This window comes from Halichoerus grypus, chromosome 2 (assembly GCF_964656455.1).
Source record: "Halichoerus grypus chromosome 2, mHalGry1.hap1.1, whole genome shotgun sequence".
Classification (NCBI taxonomy): domain Eukaryota; kingdom Metazoa; phylum Chordata; class Mammalia; order Carnivora; family Phocidae; genus Halichoerus; species Halichoerus grypus.
This window is the reverse complement of record NC_135713.1, coordinates 40,085,962-40,105,537: the sequence shown is the minus strand read 5'-3', so window position 1 is coordinate 40,105,537 and position 19,576 is coordinate 40,085,962. Positions and strand designations below refer to the sequence as shown.

General features: G+C 45.4%; 2 protein-coding genes across 5 annotated transcripts in view; one reads left to right on the top strand and one right to left on the bottom strand.

Moving 5' to 3' along the window:
* HTR4 (5-hydroxytryptamine receptor 4) overlaps window positions 1–9,493 on the top strand; it is a 168,169-nt gene extending 158,676 nt beyond the window's left edge. Inside the window, exon 7 of the mRNA XM_078066721.1 lies at window positions 6,459–9,493. Coding sequence (XP_077922847.1) covers window positions 6,459–6,546 — 88 coding nt within the window. The 3' untranslated portion in view covers window positions 6,547–9,493. The remainder of the gene's footprint in view (window positions 1–6,458) is intronic.
* A 4,086-nt stretch (window positions 9,494–13,579) lies between these two features.
* FBXO38 (F-box protein 38) overlaps window positions 13,580–19,576 on the bottom strand; it is a 53,808-nt gene continuing 47,811 nt past the window's right edge. For all 4 annotated transcript variants that reach the window (XM_036096089.2, XM_078066716.1, XM_078066717.1 and 1 more), the window contains 5 exons: window positions 18,479–18,645; window positions 16,972–17,117; window positions 16,249–16,352; window positions 15,621–15,734; window positions 13,580–14,180 (listed from right to left, as the gene is read on the bottom strand). In XM_036096089.2, the coding sequence (XP_035951982.2) occupies window positions 14,002–14,180; window positions 15,621–15,734; window positions 16,249–16,352; window positions 16,972–17,117; window positions 18,479–18,645 (710 nt within the window). In that variant the 3' untranslated portion in view covers window positions 13,580–14,001. The remainder of the gene's footprint in view (window positions 14,181–15,620; window positions 15,735–16,248; window positions 16,353–16,971; window positions 17,118–18,478; window positions 18,646–19,576) is intronic.

Genomic DNA, 19,576 nt, shown 5'->3' with positions numbered 1-19,576 from the left:
ACAGCTGCATCCTATGGTGAAGAAGCACATTTGGGAGATTGTGGGCCCCTGAAGGTATGGGGTGGGGGGGGTGAGGGGAACCCACTTAAAGGAAACACTCCCTGTTTTGGAATAGTTATAAATACCTGTATAGAAATGGACACCTGGGCCATAAATGTGGATTTTGATCCTGACTCCACTGATAACCAAGGGGAGGGCCTGAGGCCAAGGTCCCTTAGCCACCTGCAATACCTGTTTTCAAGTGGCAAAGATAAGCTAGTCCAGAGTGGAACGACCAAGGAGCTGAGGAGAGTAGAAACTCTGATCTGTGAGGAATGTTGAGGAACTGGAGGTGTCTCTACCAGAGAAGAGAGGCTCAGGGTGGTCAGGGCCCTCTCGTGAATGGCATCCACTTAGTTGCCCCTAAACTCAGGCTCACTGGGACATCCTTCTCAGTGGGTCCCCACATGCAATCCATGATGGCGTCCTTCCCATCACTCTCTGTAAGGTTCTCTTTCTCCTTCCGCTGCTACTAGCCTTTGCTCATGACCTCATCTTTCTTGGAGGAAGGAGCCTCCACGCTGGTCTCAGTGCCCTGGTCATCCCTCCCACTTTCCACGGTGCAGCCAGTATTCATCTCAGTCTCTGTCACCTAAGGATTCAGCCCAACCTCCTTAGCCCAGCTTTTAAGACCCCCAATAATGCCACCTCACCCTCCTTTAAGCCTCATCTCCCAGCACCCTCACCCACCATGTAGGATATATTCTTAGAACATCCGCCCTTCCTCAAACAAAGCATACCACTCTGTGCTCTGTCCTGCCTCCGCGCCTTTGCCTCGCTCATGCTGGGCCTCAAACTCCCCCATTGCCCCCATGGCTGATGCATCAGGGGATCCTTCAAGATATATCCTGACTCTGACTTCTTCTCAACACCCCCACTGGTCCCATCCAATATCTCTGAGCCACCTCTGGACACCTTGAGAATCATCTGTGATGTGTAACGTAATGGCTGTCCTAAGAGGACCACATCCTAACCCCCAAATCCTGGGAATCTGTTACCTTACATGGCCAAAGGGACTTTGTAGATGTGATTGAGCTATGCATCTTGAGATGGGGAGATTATCCTGGATTGTCCGGGGCAGGTGGGGGGGGGGGCACTGTACTCGCAAGCACCCTTATGTCGAGAGGCGGGAGGGTCCTCAGTGGAGGAGGTGTGCTGATGCAAGCAGAGGGCAGGGCAATGTAGCCATAAACCAAGGCATGCAGGGCAGCCTTCGCAAGAAGCAAGGAATGGGGTTCTCCTCTAGAGCCTCCAGAAAGAATGCAGCTCAACCCCATCCTTTGACTTTAGCCCAGTGAGACCCATATTGGACTTCTGATCACCAGAACTGTAAGGTAATTAATTTGTACTCTTGTAAGTCAATGAATTTGTGGCTATTTGTACAGAAGCAATAGGAAGCTAATATACCTCCTAATTTACCTCTGGGTTCCCACTCCAACCTCATTCTAGTCCATTCTATACACCACAGCTAGAACGTTCTTCCAAACAGAAAGTCCTCGTGCACCTGCTCTGCTCACAGCTTTCTGTGGCTTGTGGCTGAGTGAAGCCATCCAGGGTGTGCTGAGCCTCACCGAGTCCCTGTGCTCATCTTAGACTGACATACTCAGCCTGTTCTACTCGAGAAGCACCCACCTGGCCCTGTGGCAGCCGTCTTTTGGCCAGCCTCCCCCGCCCCTTGCCTGCTTAACCCCTACCTACCCTTCAGTTCTCATCTCCATCGCTTCCCGGGCTACGGGACCCTGACGCCCAGCCTCACCTCTGTCCCTGTGACAAGCGCCCACGGCAAGCCCAAATGCCTCCTGTCCCAACACCTCTTGTGGCTGTGACTTTGCATCTGACTGTGGGTCTCCTGCACCACGCTGCGGGCTCCAGGAGGACAGACACTGTGCAGACTGTCCTCACCACCCTCATGTCTCCGGGGCATGGCACAGTGCCTAGACTGCGGTAGGCACTGAAAATATGTTTTTAAATAAACAAGTGGCCGAATGAATAAACGCCTAAGACTTGAAAGTCTCATTCCTCCCAGCATCAAGAAAACACCCAATGTGAGGTCTTTGTTCCCAGGTGATGGGGCTCCAGCTTCGGGAAACTCTGCTTTAGGGTTGAATCCCTTTAAACCCATGCACGTTATATTTTAATAATTAAAACATCTTGCAGGCACCCCATGTGAGCACCGCCATGCTGGAGACGGCTGGGGTGATGTGGAATAAAGTCTAATCATTTCCTTATAATGCCAGGCTGGGCAGGCAGAGGGGGCTATTTTATGCGACTAATTATTGCATCCAAGCTGCTCTAAGTGCGATGCTAATTGCTCAGTGAATGAATTGTAGACTCAGGTAATTACCAAACCTAATGTGGCTCCCTTCATGTTTGAGTAAATTAATGCTACAGGCGGGAAGCAACCCTGCTTGAAGGGAGCTGCTTCCTGCCTTGCCGTTGCTTGGGAAACAGCAGTGAGTTTTTTCATCTGGGCTTGAAACTGCCCAGGTATACACCCACACATCTGGGGTCTGCCTTCCACCGGCACAGCTGCGAAACGACAAGGAAGATCTTACACCAAACAGAACCGAGAGGCTTTTGCCACTCTGACAGATGACAGGCTGTCTCTGGGGCTCTTTCTTTATCTGTAAAGCCATCATGAAGTTTTCTTTCAGCTCTGTGATTGATTGCTAAGTGAACAAACATCTGATCAATTACTAAAGAATGGATTTCTGCACCGAATCAGCAATCAAGTACTGGCTTCAAGTTTTACATCCAATGTCAAGGAGCAACAGTACTCATAAATATTTATGGAGTGCTTACTACTTGGCCGTCACTATTCTAATAAGAGTTTTGTGTGCATTATCTCATCTAATGCTCGCAACAACCCAAAACATTTGTAGTAATTCACAGAGTTAGTGAGTGTCAGAGCCGGGGTTTACCCAGGCATTAAGAGTCTGTATTCTTAAACATGCCATGTGTCATACTTCTCGGACCCTGGGAAAGCCACATTTTTCTGAACCTTGGTTTCCTTAACAGTGAAGATACCAGTATCTACTATGTGTCCAGCCCTTTGCTAAGCCCTTTCGAGATGGTAATTTTATCATCACAAAGAAGCTGTGAAGTAGGTGGAACTGATCTCCTTGACCAGGTCACACAACCCAGTAGATGGTAGAGTTGGAGTTTGAATGCTGTTCCGTTTGTCTAAAGTATCGTGTGCTTTCTTTTTCCCCACTATTCCTCAAATTGAGGATGTGTAGATCCCCATGAATACGCTTATAGACTGCTGGAGGTTCATGCATCCTACTTCAAGAAACACAGCATAAAGTTGGCCACCGTCAGTGCGACATGAGGGTGGACCTCACGCAAATGTGTGATCTGAATTCACAAGGCAGTGTGAGTTCATAGGGTAGCCATCCAGATCACCCCAGATCTGCTTAAATACCTGTCATACTATGAAAGTGCAAACACTGACTTAAAGATCTATATCTCATAGAGACTCGGGAATGCATACCCAAGCCCAGAGAGTACCTCTGCAGGCCAGACTCCATTGGGGACACACTGGGGACAGTCCTGCCACTGAAATCTCAGAGCGGTTCCTCCATCCTGTGTGTCCCACCCACCACACCATGGTGAGGACCCCCACCCCACAGGTGTTGTAACTAGAAAGCATACCCTTCTGTCTACCCCCCATCTCTCAAAAAGCTGCTGCCCTTCAGCTGTGCTCTGGGTAAAAGGGAACCTCCACTTGCAATATCCCCTCCAGTTCCACACCTCTTCTCTAGTCATTCCTGAACAATCTGCTCATTGGCACATGAGAAGCTGATGCTTGGGAGAGAGGAAAGGCTGCTGGACAGGCGTGCCTATACTCCGTGAAAGCACATTTACTAACGTGATCGGATGTATCAGTTTGCCTTTTCAACCAGGACACCCTCTTCATGTGAACTTGGTGTAGGAGAAGGTGCCCTTGATGGCCTGTGAAAGGAACTTATTGGCCCCAATCAGGGAAAAGGGTCAGGAATGTTAAGAGTTTTGAGGTCAAGAGTGTGGGCATCGTGGACACTGTGGCCTTATATCAATCACTTAACTTCTCTGAGTCTCGGTTTTCTCATCTATAAAATGGGTTTAAGTAGAGTAGGTACCGCTTAGAGTTGTGACGAGTAAATGATACAAATGAAAACAATGTATGTCATTATAGAAAATGAGGCCTGGAGTACATCTTACTTCCTTAGTCATGTGAGCTGTGTCTGAAGCTACTGCTACCTCCAGGGTTGAGGGGACAAGGCAACAAACAAACAAACGAAACAGAAGCTTAGAGGAGGGACCCCACGGACCAGAGAGGCAGACCTCTGGAGAGGAGCACTGGCCAGCTAGCGCTGCCGTCTCTGAGAGGCTGCCATGAAGCTGCTTACGCAAGAGTTGGAAAGACGGCGAACTGGACTCAGCTGCCGGGCTGAAGAAGCCTGGCTGGGATGGTGGCCGCAGGAGGAGCAAGGCCCTTTTCCTTCTTCCAGGCTGCCATCCTCCTGCAGTGCCCCCTGTTGGAGAAGCCCGACCGGAGCCCCGTACAAAGCTGATACTGTTTGCAGCATCTTTCAAAGCCAAGCGTAGAAGAGTGGTTTTGAGGCTGAGCATTAATGACTCAGTAGCTGGAACGCTGACTTCCCGAGGTCTTTAGTCACATATCTCCCCGGGGCACCCTCCCTGGTCACCCTCATTATAAGTGTGCCCTCTTCCTTTCTAGAGCCATTTCCAGTCTATTCTTCTCAATGCTCATCTAGCAGGTGCTTGTGGTTTTCCAAGTCGCATGCCCTCCGCTAGCCTCAAGCCCAGCCGCAGCTACAGTGGGCAGTTCTGGGAGAGGTCAGACTCACGCCCTTCACCTTGTCTCTCTTCCTCAGCTAACTTCTGCTTCCAGCCAGCTCAGAGGACTTCTTATTCTAGATCAGGGTTTCTCAATCTTGGCACTGTTGACATTTGGGGCCAGGTAACTACCTCTCTGTTGTGGGACACTGTGCTGTGTATTGCACGGTGTCTAAGTGGCACCCTTGGTCTCTGCCCACTAGCTGCCCTCGCCATGACAACCAAAAATGTCTCCCAGTTGTCCCTGTTGAGACCCACTGTTCTAAGTTCGTACCTGGTCCATGGGTTGTGTGAGAACATGGGTACCGGCATCAGATGGAGTTTGATCGACTTTCCCTTCACATATTACCTTCATTCTCTTGGGCAAGTCACTGAAGCTCTGTGTCATTTTGCTCAACTGCAAAATGAATATAATACTATCTTCTACTGTGAAGATGAAATAAGGTAACGCTGGAGAGGGTTTAGTACGGTACCTGGTAAATACCAATCGATCAATACAAGTCAGCAACAATTTATTATAATTCAAAGCAAAGCATTAATGTAATTCATGAGAAACCACCACCAAGTTGATTGTCAACATATGATGCCAAGTAACTGGCATGTGTTTATTTGTTCTACAGAATGGGCTTGACATTGGCCTTAGGGAAGTAGTAGCGCTCCGAAACTCTGTAGAAATTTCGTAAGAATAACTGCCAGATGCTGGAATCTGGGTTACTGATGATAAGACCCACTTGCAATTGAGATTGATTTAAAGGCAGTTAACATATGAGTGCAACTGTGTGATACTGCAGACAAATAATAAACACTTGTCAAGTAGGAAATTTCACTGTGATGCTTAGAGTCAACAGGCTGTTTGATTCATCTAATCGATTTACTCTCCCAAATGTCACCAAAAGGAATCAAAGAAACGAATACAGTTACTGTGTCTTTCAGACTCTGAGTACTTTACGAATCTCAGCACTTTGATATTACTGGATCCAGAACCCTCCCTGGTAGAGGAAACTTAGTGTACATAGTGCTTGAGGTAGTATATAAAGTCCATTTTGATGATTACAAAAGAGCCTTAGGCTTTGTTGGGAGGAAAGAAGAAATCTAGGTTCTAGTCCAAACTCTGCCACTAACTCTTTGCATATTCTAGGCCTGTCATTTCCTCCAGGCCTTCAGTTCCTTACTTTTAAAATGAGCAATTTGGATTCAGTTCTTGATGTAGATTTTGCATGAAGTTCCTTCGGGAATACTATGGAAGAAGGCCTTCAGTGTGTTGGCTAGATCAATAGTTCGAATCTTTTCTGGAACCCCAGGGTTTTGGTTGGGTTCAGGGTCTTTAGAGGAAGTTAGATGGGTAGAACTCTTAGGCTCCTTTTTAGCTTTCAACCAGAGTTGCTGCTTTCAATTGGTTTGCATAGTAAGATTTCACAAAGGTTTCAAATGGTTGATGTACCCCCATGCCCAGCCCCACCTCACCATGCTCTCAGAAACAGACAGCAGAAAGGAAGTCAACAGTAGTGGGAACACTCTCTTCGGTGCATTTGAAGGACGCCTGTAGAGTTCTCATGTTTTCTTTCCTTCCTCCCTAGGTACACAGTTCTGCACAGTGGACATCACCAGGAACTTGAGAAACTGCCCATACACAATGACCCAGAATCCTTGGAATCATGCTTCTGATTGAGAACATGGCTCGTGATTAAGCCATTCATTCCCATTCATGTCTGCATGAACAGGACTCCCTGGCATCTCTCTTGACCCTCCTCACCACCAGTGAGGCATGAAGCAGTGGGGCCGAGGGCCCAGGGAAGCTACATGGAACACAGTGTTGGACAGGACGAAGGCCAGAATATGGAGGATCTCAGAGTTGAGAAGGGACTTCAGGCATCCTCAGATCCAGCCTCCCATCCAATGCAGGAGTAGCATCTTCCATAGCATCCCTGGAAGTTGGTCAGTCTCTACTTGCACACCTCCAGGGATAGGAGCTCACTACCTCCTAATGCAGTTCCTTCTATTGTAGGGAAGCTTTAATTATAAGAAAGTTTTTCCTTTTGTTGGAACACAATCCTGTCTCGGCTCCATCTTCCATCGGGGGTCATGCAGTTAGCTCCCTATTCCCTTTGAGAGCCCTTAGATATTGGGAGAGACACTGATCTGCCATCCACCCACCCTTTTAAGTCTTCTCTCCAATCTAAACAGCTCCAATTTCCTCTCCATTGTGGCCATCCTCTGGACATGCTATAGTGGGTGAATTAATCAAGGCTCTTGTAATGAAGTCAGATTGATATCAATGCCAAGATGTCTGTCCAGAAGCACTAAAGAGCTGACGAGTGAAACATCAATATTTTCTGGTTGATAGATATGAACGTTTCTCTTTTCTTTTTTCTTGGGGATAGATTTGGAAATTGCTCAGGGTTTGATTTTAGATCCATTACCCAAAGGCATCTTTACTATTGGTCTAATTTGTGTGTGTGTGTTTAAAGATGACATTTTTCTCATTGGCATACTGGCTCTGAGGTCACGTGGAATGAATCTTGATTCATTTTCCTTCCATGACAATGGGAGAAGGAACTGTACCTTTACTGAGAATGCTGATTAAGGATGGTCTTGCAACTCATATTTGGTGAGGAAATGAAGTTACTCCAATAAGACACCTTTTAGGGGCTTTCAGGGCCCTGTGCTGAGGCAGTGCTTGGTCTCGGGCCCGGCACTTTGCTCGCTGGGGCGAAGACATAATCACAGACCAACTTACTTTCTTGGAAAATTCCCTGGCCCCCTGCCTGTGAAGCTGCTGGGGCTCCATTTTTCTGCATCTTTTTTAGCATCTCACTTCCTCCAAGCTCCTCAGGAGATGCTCCCCTGATGTCAAAGCTACCAGCAAATCATTTTGTCTTGGGGTGAATTATCCCCCCAGGTTGAAACTCTTGAGGGCAAATTTTCTTCCAGTTGCCTTTCTTTTGACTGTTGATAAAAATCCTATTGCAAAGATGGATTGCTGGTCCTTAGGGACTCAGCCCAGGGAACAGGCAATGTGGGTGGTGTGGGGCGGGGGGAGGTTACAAGATAAAGATGTGCCTGAAGTTTCTAGCCTCACCAGTTCTCCTTGCCTTTGTGCTTGATCTGTTGACCCCACTTTCCTTTCTAAGTCATCCCAGAAGCCACAATTGCCTCCTTACCACCGATTCTATCCATGGAAGCAGAACCCACTGGCTCTCCCTCTTCTCTCCATCCCCAGAAACGGTGGGAAGGATAATCAGACACCCTGGTTTTTTGCACAGCAAGTCCCACATCCCAGGAAACCCCTCAGTTCCAGGCAAAGGAAGCTGGCTGGTCACCCCAGGTATGGGACCCTCTCAGAGAGGTTTAACAGGCCTCCTCACAGTTGCATTTTCTTTCTACACTTTTTCATGGAAAAGGCAGAGCTGAGTAAATTCGGGGCTCCAGAGTTCTTCCTGCGCTGTCTGAATGAGGTCTCTGATCTCAAAGCACAAAGAACTTCTTAGGGAAAGACTAAGAGATCATGAGAACCAGATCATCGTGAGGAGGAAGAGGTTTAATGCTTTGAGGCAACTGGTAAGCTTTGTTGAATGTCCCCAAAGTTGACAGTATCTACTATTGAGTACATAGACGCATACACACGTGCATCCATCCAGTAAGATTTGTTCCCTATGAAATGCTTCTTTTCCCAGGAGCTTGGCAAGCTTATCTGCTTGTGTAAAATATGATTTCTCAGTGGTAGGTCTACCATATTCAGTGGGAGCTTGGATTCAACAGGGATCCACAGATTACAGCATGCGTGGGAAAATGAGATCTTGCCATATCCTCAGGCCATCTTCTTCTGGACTCTCGGGACACGCTTCTGTGGGCCAGCCCCTGATTGGTGTCTGCAGAGGTCACAAGTGCCCTGGGCCAGCGAAACAGTAGTGATTGAAGAACTAGAAGCCCTTGCCGTTGTCAAGAAGATGGTCTCCTTTGCAGAGAAGTCCTCACAAGCAAACTTCGCTCTTGCTTTGGACCAGGGCTGGGATGATGTGGGTGATGCACCCAACAGCACACTGGAAGTTTATAGGACAGGACCAGAGGTGCTCTGTCTAGACAGCTGCTAGCCTGGCATTACTTAGAGGTCTGGCTTCCTGGAGTCCAGGTAATAGAGCATGTGTATGGAAGATGGAGAAGGAGGAGATGTAGATAGAGCTTGTCTAAGGAAGGAGGAGACTTACTCTGCTGTCTTCTCTGAGAAGGCCACCCTCTTCCAGGTAGCCCCAAGTGTCAAGAAGAGATGCTTCCGGCGGGGGGGTACGCCTCTGGCCACATCTGCCAGGTCAGCCTGGACAATCACGGGGGTGCCGGCGCTGCAGCCAGACTACCCCACGCCTGGGTTCGAGGCGCTCCAGCTGTGCTTGTTCTCCACATGACTCTCCAGCTCACAGGTCTGTGCGGGTAGAAGCCCCGAACTCCCTGTCCAGCTCCTGGTCAGCAGCTGGAAAGCGAAAGAGATCAAAACCAACTTCTTCAACTGACCCCCAAGTATGTGTTTGTAGACAACCCCGTTCTTCCTGAGATTTCACCTTCTCAACTCACCACCATTTCCACTTCACGCTGCTCGCTTGCTCTGTCCTGAAGCAAACTGGGAAACGGGGGGTGGTGGGGGGGAGGAGGGGGGATGTAGGGCAGATGAAGGAGGGGATCCGGGGATCCAGGGAGGGGCTGGGAGTGGCTATAACTAAACTGCCTTCAATTTTGTCTTCAAGTAAGAACAAAGTAATGTTTTCTTGGTGCTGTGCTGTCTGCCGGTTTTCTCTTTGGTGTTGCAATTTTCTCCGGGGAGAGATCAGTGTTGCTTTTGTCTTTCTGTTACTCAGGAATCCGGGACCTGCCTATTCCAGTGTGCAGCCCTGCCCGGCACTTGCTTAGTGTCTTCTTTGGCTCCCTTCCACGCTCTGAGCCTCACTTTGGGTCTCTAAACAAGGGAGGAATTCAGTAGATGACTGGTCTGGAGGAAAGGCCCTCTCGCACTGATCATTCGTACTCTTGCCAGTATTCAGTCGGGCTACTGAGTAACCAGCAGCAGCGCACCCTGAGAATGAGCGGCGTGAGCCAGAGCGAGCGCTCCTCTTTTGTATCTCAGACCCTCCCTGGGCTGCGCAGACGAGGAGGAGTGGCTCCAGTGGAAGGCAACTTGACTTTGCCTGGACCACTATCTGGATAGGCTCCTCTGTCCCAGGAGCTCACCACTGTGGGCACTTTATAGTTTCTATTTCCCCAGCAAGGTCCCTGGGCCTCTCACGGCAGCCTGCAGGGAGGGATTACTGACAGCATATTCTAGAAAAGGAAGCCGCCGTTGTCAGGGTGATTTGCCCAAGGACACAGGAGTCAGGGCCTAAACACTGCAGGTCACTCCACTCTAACAGACTGCTTTCCTCCTTCTCTTCTTTAAATTTGTTTCTAAATATACAAATTATTTATTTTTAGACGACATAAATGATGGGTTACACAGATAATGTATTAATGCAGCCCGTCCCCATGATAACAAGTTCTAACTATAGCTAGAGCAAAACACCCCTTGATCCAGCTCAATCCCACTCCCCTCCTGAGAAGGATCTGCTCTTCTACCTGGCTTATGTAACTCAAGAATGCGTTCTGTGTATCTCCATATGTATAAATGTACATATAAAAATATATGGTCTTGTCTTGTTCTTATATATAAATGATGCTGTGTATCATGATCTGCAACTTGCCTTCTTCAACGGTACACCGTAAACGTCATTTTACATCAACACACGAGACTCTTCATCGTTCTTTTTAGTTGCAGTGCGTCCGCACAATATAGCAGATGCTGTCCCGCCGGCAGTGTTGTTTCTCTTCGGGTCTGGCTGCATCCCGTGGCAGAGCGCGGCATGTGAGGCCCGCAGCTGAAAATCAGCAGCCTCTCTTTTTCTGGGACTGTGCTAACCACATGAAGGTCAGCTGGAGTGGGCTCACGTTCATGGGGCGGCTGCCCGTGGAGAAGGCCCGCCCCACCTGGGCCTCAGCCGGTCTCCCTTCGAGGCCCTTGAGACGCTCTGCCCCAGGGACACAGGCTCTGCGGACAGACTGACAGCATCCTGCTTCCGCCGCTTCCCAGGTGCGTGCCTCTGACAAGATAGTTAACCTGCTCAGCCCTAATTTCCCCAACAGGAAAGCAGGGGACAGAATGATCAGACACACTTGGAAGTGTTAGTATGAGGATGTACGCAAAGCACTTGGTAAAACTCTTTTTTAAAAGATCTATTTATTTGAGAGAGAGCACACATTGGGTTGGGGGGGTGGAGAGGCAGAGAGACTCTCAAGCAGACTCCCCGCTGAGTGTGGAGCCCAACACAGGGGCTCGATCTCATGACCCTGAGATCATGACCTGAGCTGAAATCAAGAGTTGGCCACTCAGCCCACTGAGCCACCCAGGCTCCCGGGGAAACACTTTTTTAAAAATGCTTTCATGGTATCATTACTTCCTTAATGGCCTCACCAGTTATCTCTGCTTCCTACCATCTGGAATATGGTACAAGGAAGAGGAGGTTATGGAAAGAGTAGTAAAAACCCCTTTCCTAATAAAGGGAATTACAGCGGAAGCAGTACTTTGTCCCCTTGTGTCCCATTTTCCCGTTTATGGAGGCTCTCATCGCGCCTTCACAACTGCCCTGTGGGGTGGGCCTATTATTCCTTGTTACCATTTTACAGCCGAGGAAACGGGGCCCCCAGAATAGAGGCTGTCCCCGTAAGGGTTATGTGCCCAGCTGTGCTCTCCAGAGATCGTCGGGGCTCACAGCTGGGCAGCACCGTCAGACAGACGCGATTATCTCGCACGACTATCTAACACTGACATTAATTCAGTCATCCGTCCGCGACACAGTGCTTAAGGCCTTTTAAAAGTGTGCCGGACACTGCACCACAAGTTGGTGACACGCAATTGCGTGGACGAACAGGACAACTCCGTTCTCTACGGCAGGTGTGGGCAAGCGCACTAGGGCCTGGGGGCCAAGTCCTCCAGGCTGGAAGAACGCTTTTTACTTTTTAAAGTGGTTGGAAAACAAATTAAAAGATATTTTGTGACATATGAAAATGATGTGAAATTCCAATTTGTGTCCATAAATAAAGCTTTACTGTAACACAGCCACGCCCGTTTGTTGACATCCCCTGTGTGGCTGCCGTGGTGGAGCCTGGAGGAATTTACCGTCCGGCTCTGTCCGGGAAGTGGGCCGAGCCCTGCTGTAGGCCGATCGCTGTGCAGCCATTCATTCCACATGCACGGACCAAATGCCTACTACACTAGCCTTCTTCCAAGTTCATGGTTTTGGTTTTCAGTCTGAGCATCTTTGCAGTGATTTTAGCGCTTCCTGCTGTCCTTGTGCTAACAGTGGGTTAGATGAGCCGGAGAGAGAAACCACCAAGTTAGAAAGCAGCGGCCTCTAGCGGCCCATCTCAGCATTGTTTAGATGATTTGGTTAGGGTTACATTGAAAAAAAAAACAAACAAACAGGTTTAGCCTGAGTCTAAGGATGGGGGGGGGGGTTGTATTATTCGGAAATATCTAGAATGTTTTAGAATTTGTTTCCCTGCCTTTTCTAAACTGGAGAGTACAACACACTCTTAGTTAAAAGGGAGACTGGCCGAGTTAAAAATAAGGTAATAAAAAGATGACTGAACGTGGTACCTGACAAGTCTTCCCAATGTGATAGAAATAATTTTGTCTTGAAAAAGAACTTTAACGAAAAGACACTGATGATCATTCACACTATTTCAGTGTTAGAAAAACTTGATAGCGCCCTTGCATTCCTATGGACGTGAATGATACTGAGACAGCCCAGTGGGAATCAGACACTTAAATTCTTGTCCTACCTAGCTTTGACCAGTTCTTGACCGTGAGAATTTTCCCTCTCTGGACTTCAATTAATCCCCTGTAAATGAAAAGGTTGGACTAGGCGGTCTCTAAGGGCCCTTACACCTCATAGAGACCGTAAGTACATATCCTATGTGGAAAGGGTTGACAGAATTTTTCCACAGACCTTCCAGTTTAAGCAACTTGTGAGGTCACTCAGCTAGCAAGTGGCAAAGCTATCCCTCAAGCACAGGTGTTGCTCTAGGTGTTTTTGCTCTTGACCCCTGACCCTATAATGAGGCACAGGTCACCGCCCTATCAGGGTGATGTCTCTTCTGAGAAAGGAGAAAGGCCATCTCCTGGTGACCAGGTATTTCGGGAACTTCTGCTCTCCCCAGTGTTCGGTCACATAATAGCTCTACGGGTTGAACACCTTGCAGCCACAGGATTTTAGAAAAAAAGAGGCAAGAGACCGGCTTACACTGGAGTCTTACTTAGACATGACTCCACACGTTCCTTTTCTGTGCGGTATTTGCTGCTCTTCTTTAAAAACAGGGACTCAGGCCCAAGGCAAGAAAAAAGTTTTTAATACGCTTTTATTTTTATATTCAAGATAAAGCATATACACAACTGAATGTGGAAATAAATAACTAGAAATGCTTTGGAAACTTCCACTGTCCCTCTCAAACTCAATTTTCTTTTTTAAACTCATGAATCTTTTTATTTGATTTTAAGAAATACGGCAACTATAATACCAAGAGAAAAAAGAACCACCATTTTGTACACAAACATAAAGCTTCCTCCTATAGGGTTTAGTTGGTTTTAATAATAACACAAAAAAAGCACACAAGACACAAAGACTCTTCAACAGATTTACTCAAACAGCTTTGCTCGAGAAGAAAAAGGCACAGATTTAAGGGGATGACAATGATTATTAAGAATATAGTAAATGGGGGCTCAGCCAAAAAGTGACACTTTATGAACTAAGTCAGGAAAAATGAACAAAATGAACTCTTTCCAATTATCTGCCTTCATTAAAATGAATTCTTAAATTAAATTGTATAAACATATGATATAAAGGTGGTACTCGGGAATTGTCTTTGTATATTTCCTCTATGTACAAATCTTTGTATACAACTTCAATGTTCCTTATACATTTCCTATATACCAAAATGTGCCAGGGCCTCCAAACTGCATGCCCTGAATCCCTGTGGCACTCGCTGGCGGCTAGGTGACCCCAGCAGCTTCCGCCAGAATATCTGGGAAGTAGGAGGGACCAGTCAAATGTAGTCATCTTCAACCGGCTCCCCATTGACATCACAGTAGTGGATAAAAATGGCCACTACTCGCTGAAACACACCTTTCTTCATCTGACGCATCTCGGAGATTTCTTCTCCTATTGTTTCCATACAGATGTCTGCAGACAGCTGCCCTTTCCTTCGAGGAGCATAGATGGTGCCTTGGAAATTAGAAAGTAAAGGGGAAACATGTAGGATTATGAGAATCATTTGGAGGTCACTGGTGAAGCTGGTGCATGAGAAACGCCTATGTGCTGTAATGTGATGCTAGTGAACTAGGCGTAGCTCCCGGACTGGGCCCCCACGTTACACGTGCCACGCTGCCACCCACGTCTGGGGCCTCGGCGAGCACGCATGATTAAAGGCCCAACGTGACAACGCACCAGACAGGTAAGTCATATGTACACGTACGTGTGGTTTTCCAAATCGGTTTCTTCATAAAGTATGCTTTTAAAACTTCCTACGAATGAATGTTCAAGTGTGCTAACACTCAGAAGAACTCTATTCAAAAGCTCCTTCAAGTTTCTCCCCAACTATCTACACCTGAATTGTAAGTTCCTCTATGGTATCCAAAGAGAAGCGGTTCGTAAGGAGAACAATCATTCATGTAAACGGAACAATTTCAAAACAATATAGCTGACAAACTCTTAGTAGAGAGTAAGAAAATTACAAGCATTTAGGTAATAAAAACACCTAGGTAAAATATCTGTCTCAAGGACTCCTGCCCAACTTTTATATATCCATAGTAAGTCAACTTATTGTACAAATTGAGAGCTGCTGTTTGCGGGGGGGTAGGGTGGAGGGGCAACAAAAAGCAAATAAAAACATTTATATGAGCATCTGAGCTCTTTGCACAGTTTGGCTGCTGTGGACACTGCTGCTATAAAATTGGGGTGCAGATACCCCATCGGATCACTATGCTTTATCCTCTGGGTAAATACCTACTAGTGCAATTACTGGGTCGTAGGGTAGCTCTATTTGTGTTTTTTGGGTTTTTCTTTGACAGATGAATGGATAAAGAAGATGTGGTACGTATATATAACAGAGTATTACTCAGTCATCAAAAAAATGAAATACTACCATTTGCAATGACGTGGATGGAACTAGAGGGTATTATGCTAAATGAAATAAGTTAGTCAGAGAAAGACAATTATCATATGATTTCACTCGTATGTGGAATTTAAGAAACGAAACAGAGGATCATAGGGGAGGTGAGGAAAAAATAAGATGAAATCAGACAGGGAGACAAACCATAAGAGACTCTTAACTCTAGGAAACAAACTGAAGGTTGCTGGAGGGGTGGTGGGTGGGAGGATGGGATAACTGGGTTGTGGGCATGAAGGAGGGCACGTGATGAGTGAGCACTGGGTGTTATATGCAACTGATGAATCACTGACCTCTACAGCTGAAACTAATAATACACTATATGTTAACAAAATTTAATTAACATTTTTAAAAAACTTAAAACAAAAAAACCCCTCACATTTATATGAGAAGCAATTTAAAGACTACATACACTGTTTTTAACTCAAACAAAATATTAAGTATCTAACACAGTAGGATATACTCAAACTAGGAAATACAAATCAGGCCATAATTACTTTCTTCATCATCTTCAAAATCGTATCTGGCGAAGCTGTTGGGTTCTGCGGCCCGTAATGATCTCAACCAAGGGAAGTCAGAGATCATGGAATACGGAGCTCCATCCACAACCCCTAAAATAAGAAGACACATTAACAGTGTTGCTGGTGTGGAAGTAAGAACAGGGCCAAACACTAGTATTTTGTAAGCAGAATGGAAAATGTGCTTTCATCCATCATGGGTAAAAAAGTGCTGGACCAAAAGAGGTGGACTCTTAACTCTAGCTCTGCCTCTATTAGGTCATGTGATCTTGGTCACCCTTTGATTTCAGTAAGCCTCAGTTTCTCCCTCTCTCTAAATAAAGAGGTTGAGACAGGTGCCCTAAAGTTACTTCCAACTCCCAAACTGTAGCAGGTTTCAATTTTCTTCTACTTTTTGTGTTTCAACACTGCTTCGGATTATTTTGGGGATGGTAAAGACTCACAGAGGGAGAGCAGTATTCATGTGGTCCCTGCTACCTGCAGATACTCAAAACACCCATTACCTTGAAGAACTGTAAGGCTCCAGATTCCTACCCTCCCTATGGCCTGTCTCTCCATCTAGTTAGTGAGCAGCTATGAAGCTGCCCAACCACTGGTCAATGCTCACCTTCTAAAGTATAGATTTCTCTACCCCAGGGGTACTTGGGGTATTTCTTTAAATCATCTTCACTTCGTGTGGCTTCAGGGAAGAATTCATACTTAATGAGTTCTCTGGAGGCAACAAGAAAAATTAAATAAAGGTTACAAAACTGGAAACAATGTTGGGGTGTGGGGTAGAAAGGACCTGTCAAAGTTGTATCAGGCCTAGATTCTAATGAACATCTCAAACAAAATATTAAATAGCTAACAGAAGTAGAAAACTAGAGGACATGTATCTAGTCAAGTCAAAATTACTTTCCTCACTATCTTCAAAGTCCTATTGGGAAAAGAAAGAAAGCCACTCTAATCAAATGTCTTGCGTGTATAAGGTGCTAAATAAAACATTTATATAATAAATGCATAGAAAAATCCAACTTTCTGATGATGTAAAACATTAACAGTTTTAAGATCTTTAATTTCATCGCTTTTCCACGTACATGAAGTCAATGTACGTGTATGGTCTGTTCCTGCAATTTTTCTCTAAGTTTAGAAATAAAGTTACAAATATATATGCGTGCTTTTTAGTTTTAAGTACTCATTTCCCTCAGTTTTTTTACATGTTATATGTCATATGTTTCAGTGCCTGAAAAGCTCAGACAAAATCATTTCAAAGAACAATTAGGATTCATTTCTGGGACCCCTTGCCACGGGAAAGGACTGAAAAGACCTTTAGGGGCCACAGATTACTTACTGATTGATGTTTGCGATAGTATCCATCCAGCTGCGGATGCGCACCTTGTTCCGGACATTGGGAGGGTTACTGAATTCATGGATAATGCAGATGTGATAGGGGTAGGGACCACTAAATAGCTTCTGCTCCAGGGTCAGTGTGTCCACCTGGGGAAGACATCATAGACAGGGCTTTGGACCAAGGAAGAGAACACCTTGAAAATCTCACTCTTTAGAGTATGAACAATCTTTCTTTGGGACCTCAGTTTTAAAAATCTTTGGCAGATTTGAAAATCAAAAAGTCACATTCAGTCCCGAACACAGCTTGCCATGCTGGGAGCGGGGCTTGGTAAAATTCTTCTCAGCAAGCTTGCTGATTTACATGTCACTGTTACAGACACACCCACTAAAGCAGGGAATCCTGATGCAGCTGACTGACCCCGGGGATCCATTTCTGAGTATGCCCTCCACAGGTTGAAGTACTGGCTGCATTGTAGAGCTGGAAGTGTGTAGTTTTCTACATACCCTATTCAAACTGGCCTACTGCCAATCCTAAAGAACACATTCCCTTGCCCCCGTGTAGCCTTTGTTCACTTGGTGCCCCCCCCCCCGTCTTGACTTAGGCAACCCCACCTTACCATCTTAGTGGCGTACATGTCTCCCTCCTACTGGAAAGGCAAACTTCTTGAGAGAAGGAAAATGCCCTATGTATTCTTCAACCCCAGAAAATTACAGACAACAAATGATTTGTTTGTTGAAATGAATCTTTTGGGGCCAGGCTTAAACACTGATTGCAACGATTATTTACTATCTCCTTTAAACTTGATTTTGGCACCAAGCACAGAGTCTTACATAACGACGTTTGCTTTTTCCCCCACCCCCAGTTTCACTGAGAAGTAATCAACATACATCACTGTGTAAGTTTAAGGCATAGAGCATGATAGTCTGATTCACATATATTGTGAAATGATGACCATAATAGGTTCAGCCAATATTCATCTTCTTATGTAGATACAATAAAAAGTTTCCTCTTAATAATGATGATAATGGCAGCTATCACAGGACTATGTGTTACATGCCAGAAACTGTTGTGATACTTCACATTTATTAATTTAACTATCATAAGTGTAGGTTTTTATTCTAATTTTACAGATGAAGAAATAAGACAAAGAAGCTAAGGAATCTGTTCCTGGTCAGTGAACGAGAACTTGAATCAGGCTGTCTGAAACCAGAGTCTGTGCTCTTAAGCACAGGCAACTTTTACTAAGTATAAAAACTTAAATAACAACTGCCTTCATTATATAGCTTGCTGAAAACCCATAAAAATCAAGCATTAAGGATGAAGATTAGCAAGGCAGTCTAACTACCTAAAAGACCTTAAAGAAGTGTGTAGAATCTAAAGACTCATTACCACAGGTTGAGCAAATGAATAAATTCCGAGTCCAAAAAGGTGGAAGACTAAAAAAAAAAAAAAAAAAAAAAAAAATCACCGCAATATTCCTCAGAAAAGAGCAGAGTGAGCTCATTACCTGCTGCATGGGGCGTAGATATATGATGCGGTTTCTCTCAGGAGGCATCCTTAGTATCTGATCTAGTACTTGATCCATATTCAGTTTCTTGCACTGTGCATAGTCAAATCGATTCACAATTGGTGCATTTTCTACTTTTAAATGTTTCAGTACCCTGCACCTGGTAGCTACAAAATGGAAATAATGGTAAGCTCTACAAATACTTTATACAAAATAATAGAGCAATGTATAGCCCATCTGGAATCATGTTTGGAAGACTGGGCCAACTTATATTAGCAACAAATACTGCAGAGGTGAACATCTCTAACCTAGGTCAAGTACTGTCATAAAGTACAACTAACAGTTATCAAAATGATTTGAAAATGTCACAGGGCGCCTGAGTGGCTCAATCAGTTAAGCATCTGACTCTTGATTTCAGCTCCCGTTGTGATCTCAGGGTGTAAGACTGAGCCCCACATCAGGCTCTCCACCCAGTATGGAGTCTCCTTGGGATTCTCTCTCCCTCTGCTCCACCTGCTTGTGCTCATGTGCATGCTCTCTCTCTCAAATAAATACATAAAATTAAAAAAATAAAAAGTCATTCTGTCCTGTTCACAAGAAGGTGGTTACCCTCATGTTGAAGGAATGTCAAGGTACTTTTTCCAATCTAAGCTTTTACTGGCAGAGAATCCATGTTCCAGAGAATAACTTCCCTAAACACAGCAACTGTTTAGAAAATATTTATTGAAAAGAATGATGGTAACTATTAAATTATACAATTTTAAGGGTAATGTTCAAATAAACCTAGAATAATTTACAAATACTATCATATATTCACCCATAGGAAATGAGCAGAGCTGATTTTTAACTCCTATCTTAAGCATAGAAGCAAAACCTTAAAAGACCCCAGTATCTGGATACTCTGGTCTGAAGCCATATAATCCAATGTGGTAGCCGCTAGCCACCTGTGGCTTTTTAAATTTCTATTAACTAAAATGTATTAAAATTCACAATTTAGGTTCCTCAGGCATTAGCCACAGTTCAACAGTCACACGTGGCCAGTGGTTACCACATCAAACAGTGTAAATACAGAACATTCCCATCACTGCAGAGAGTTCT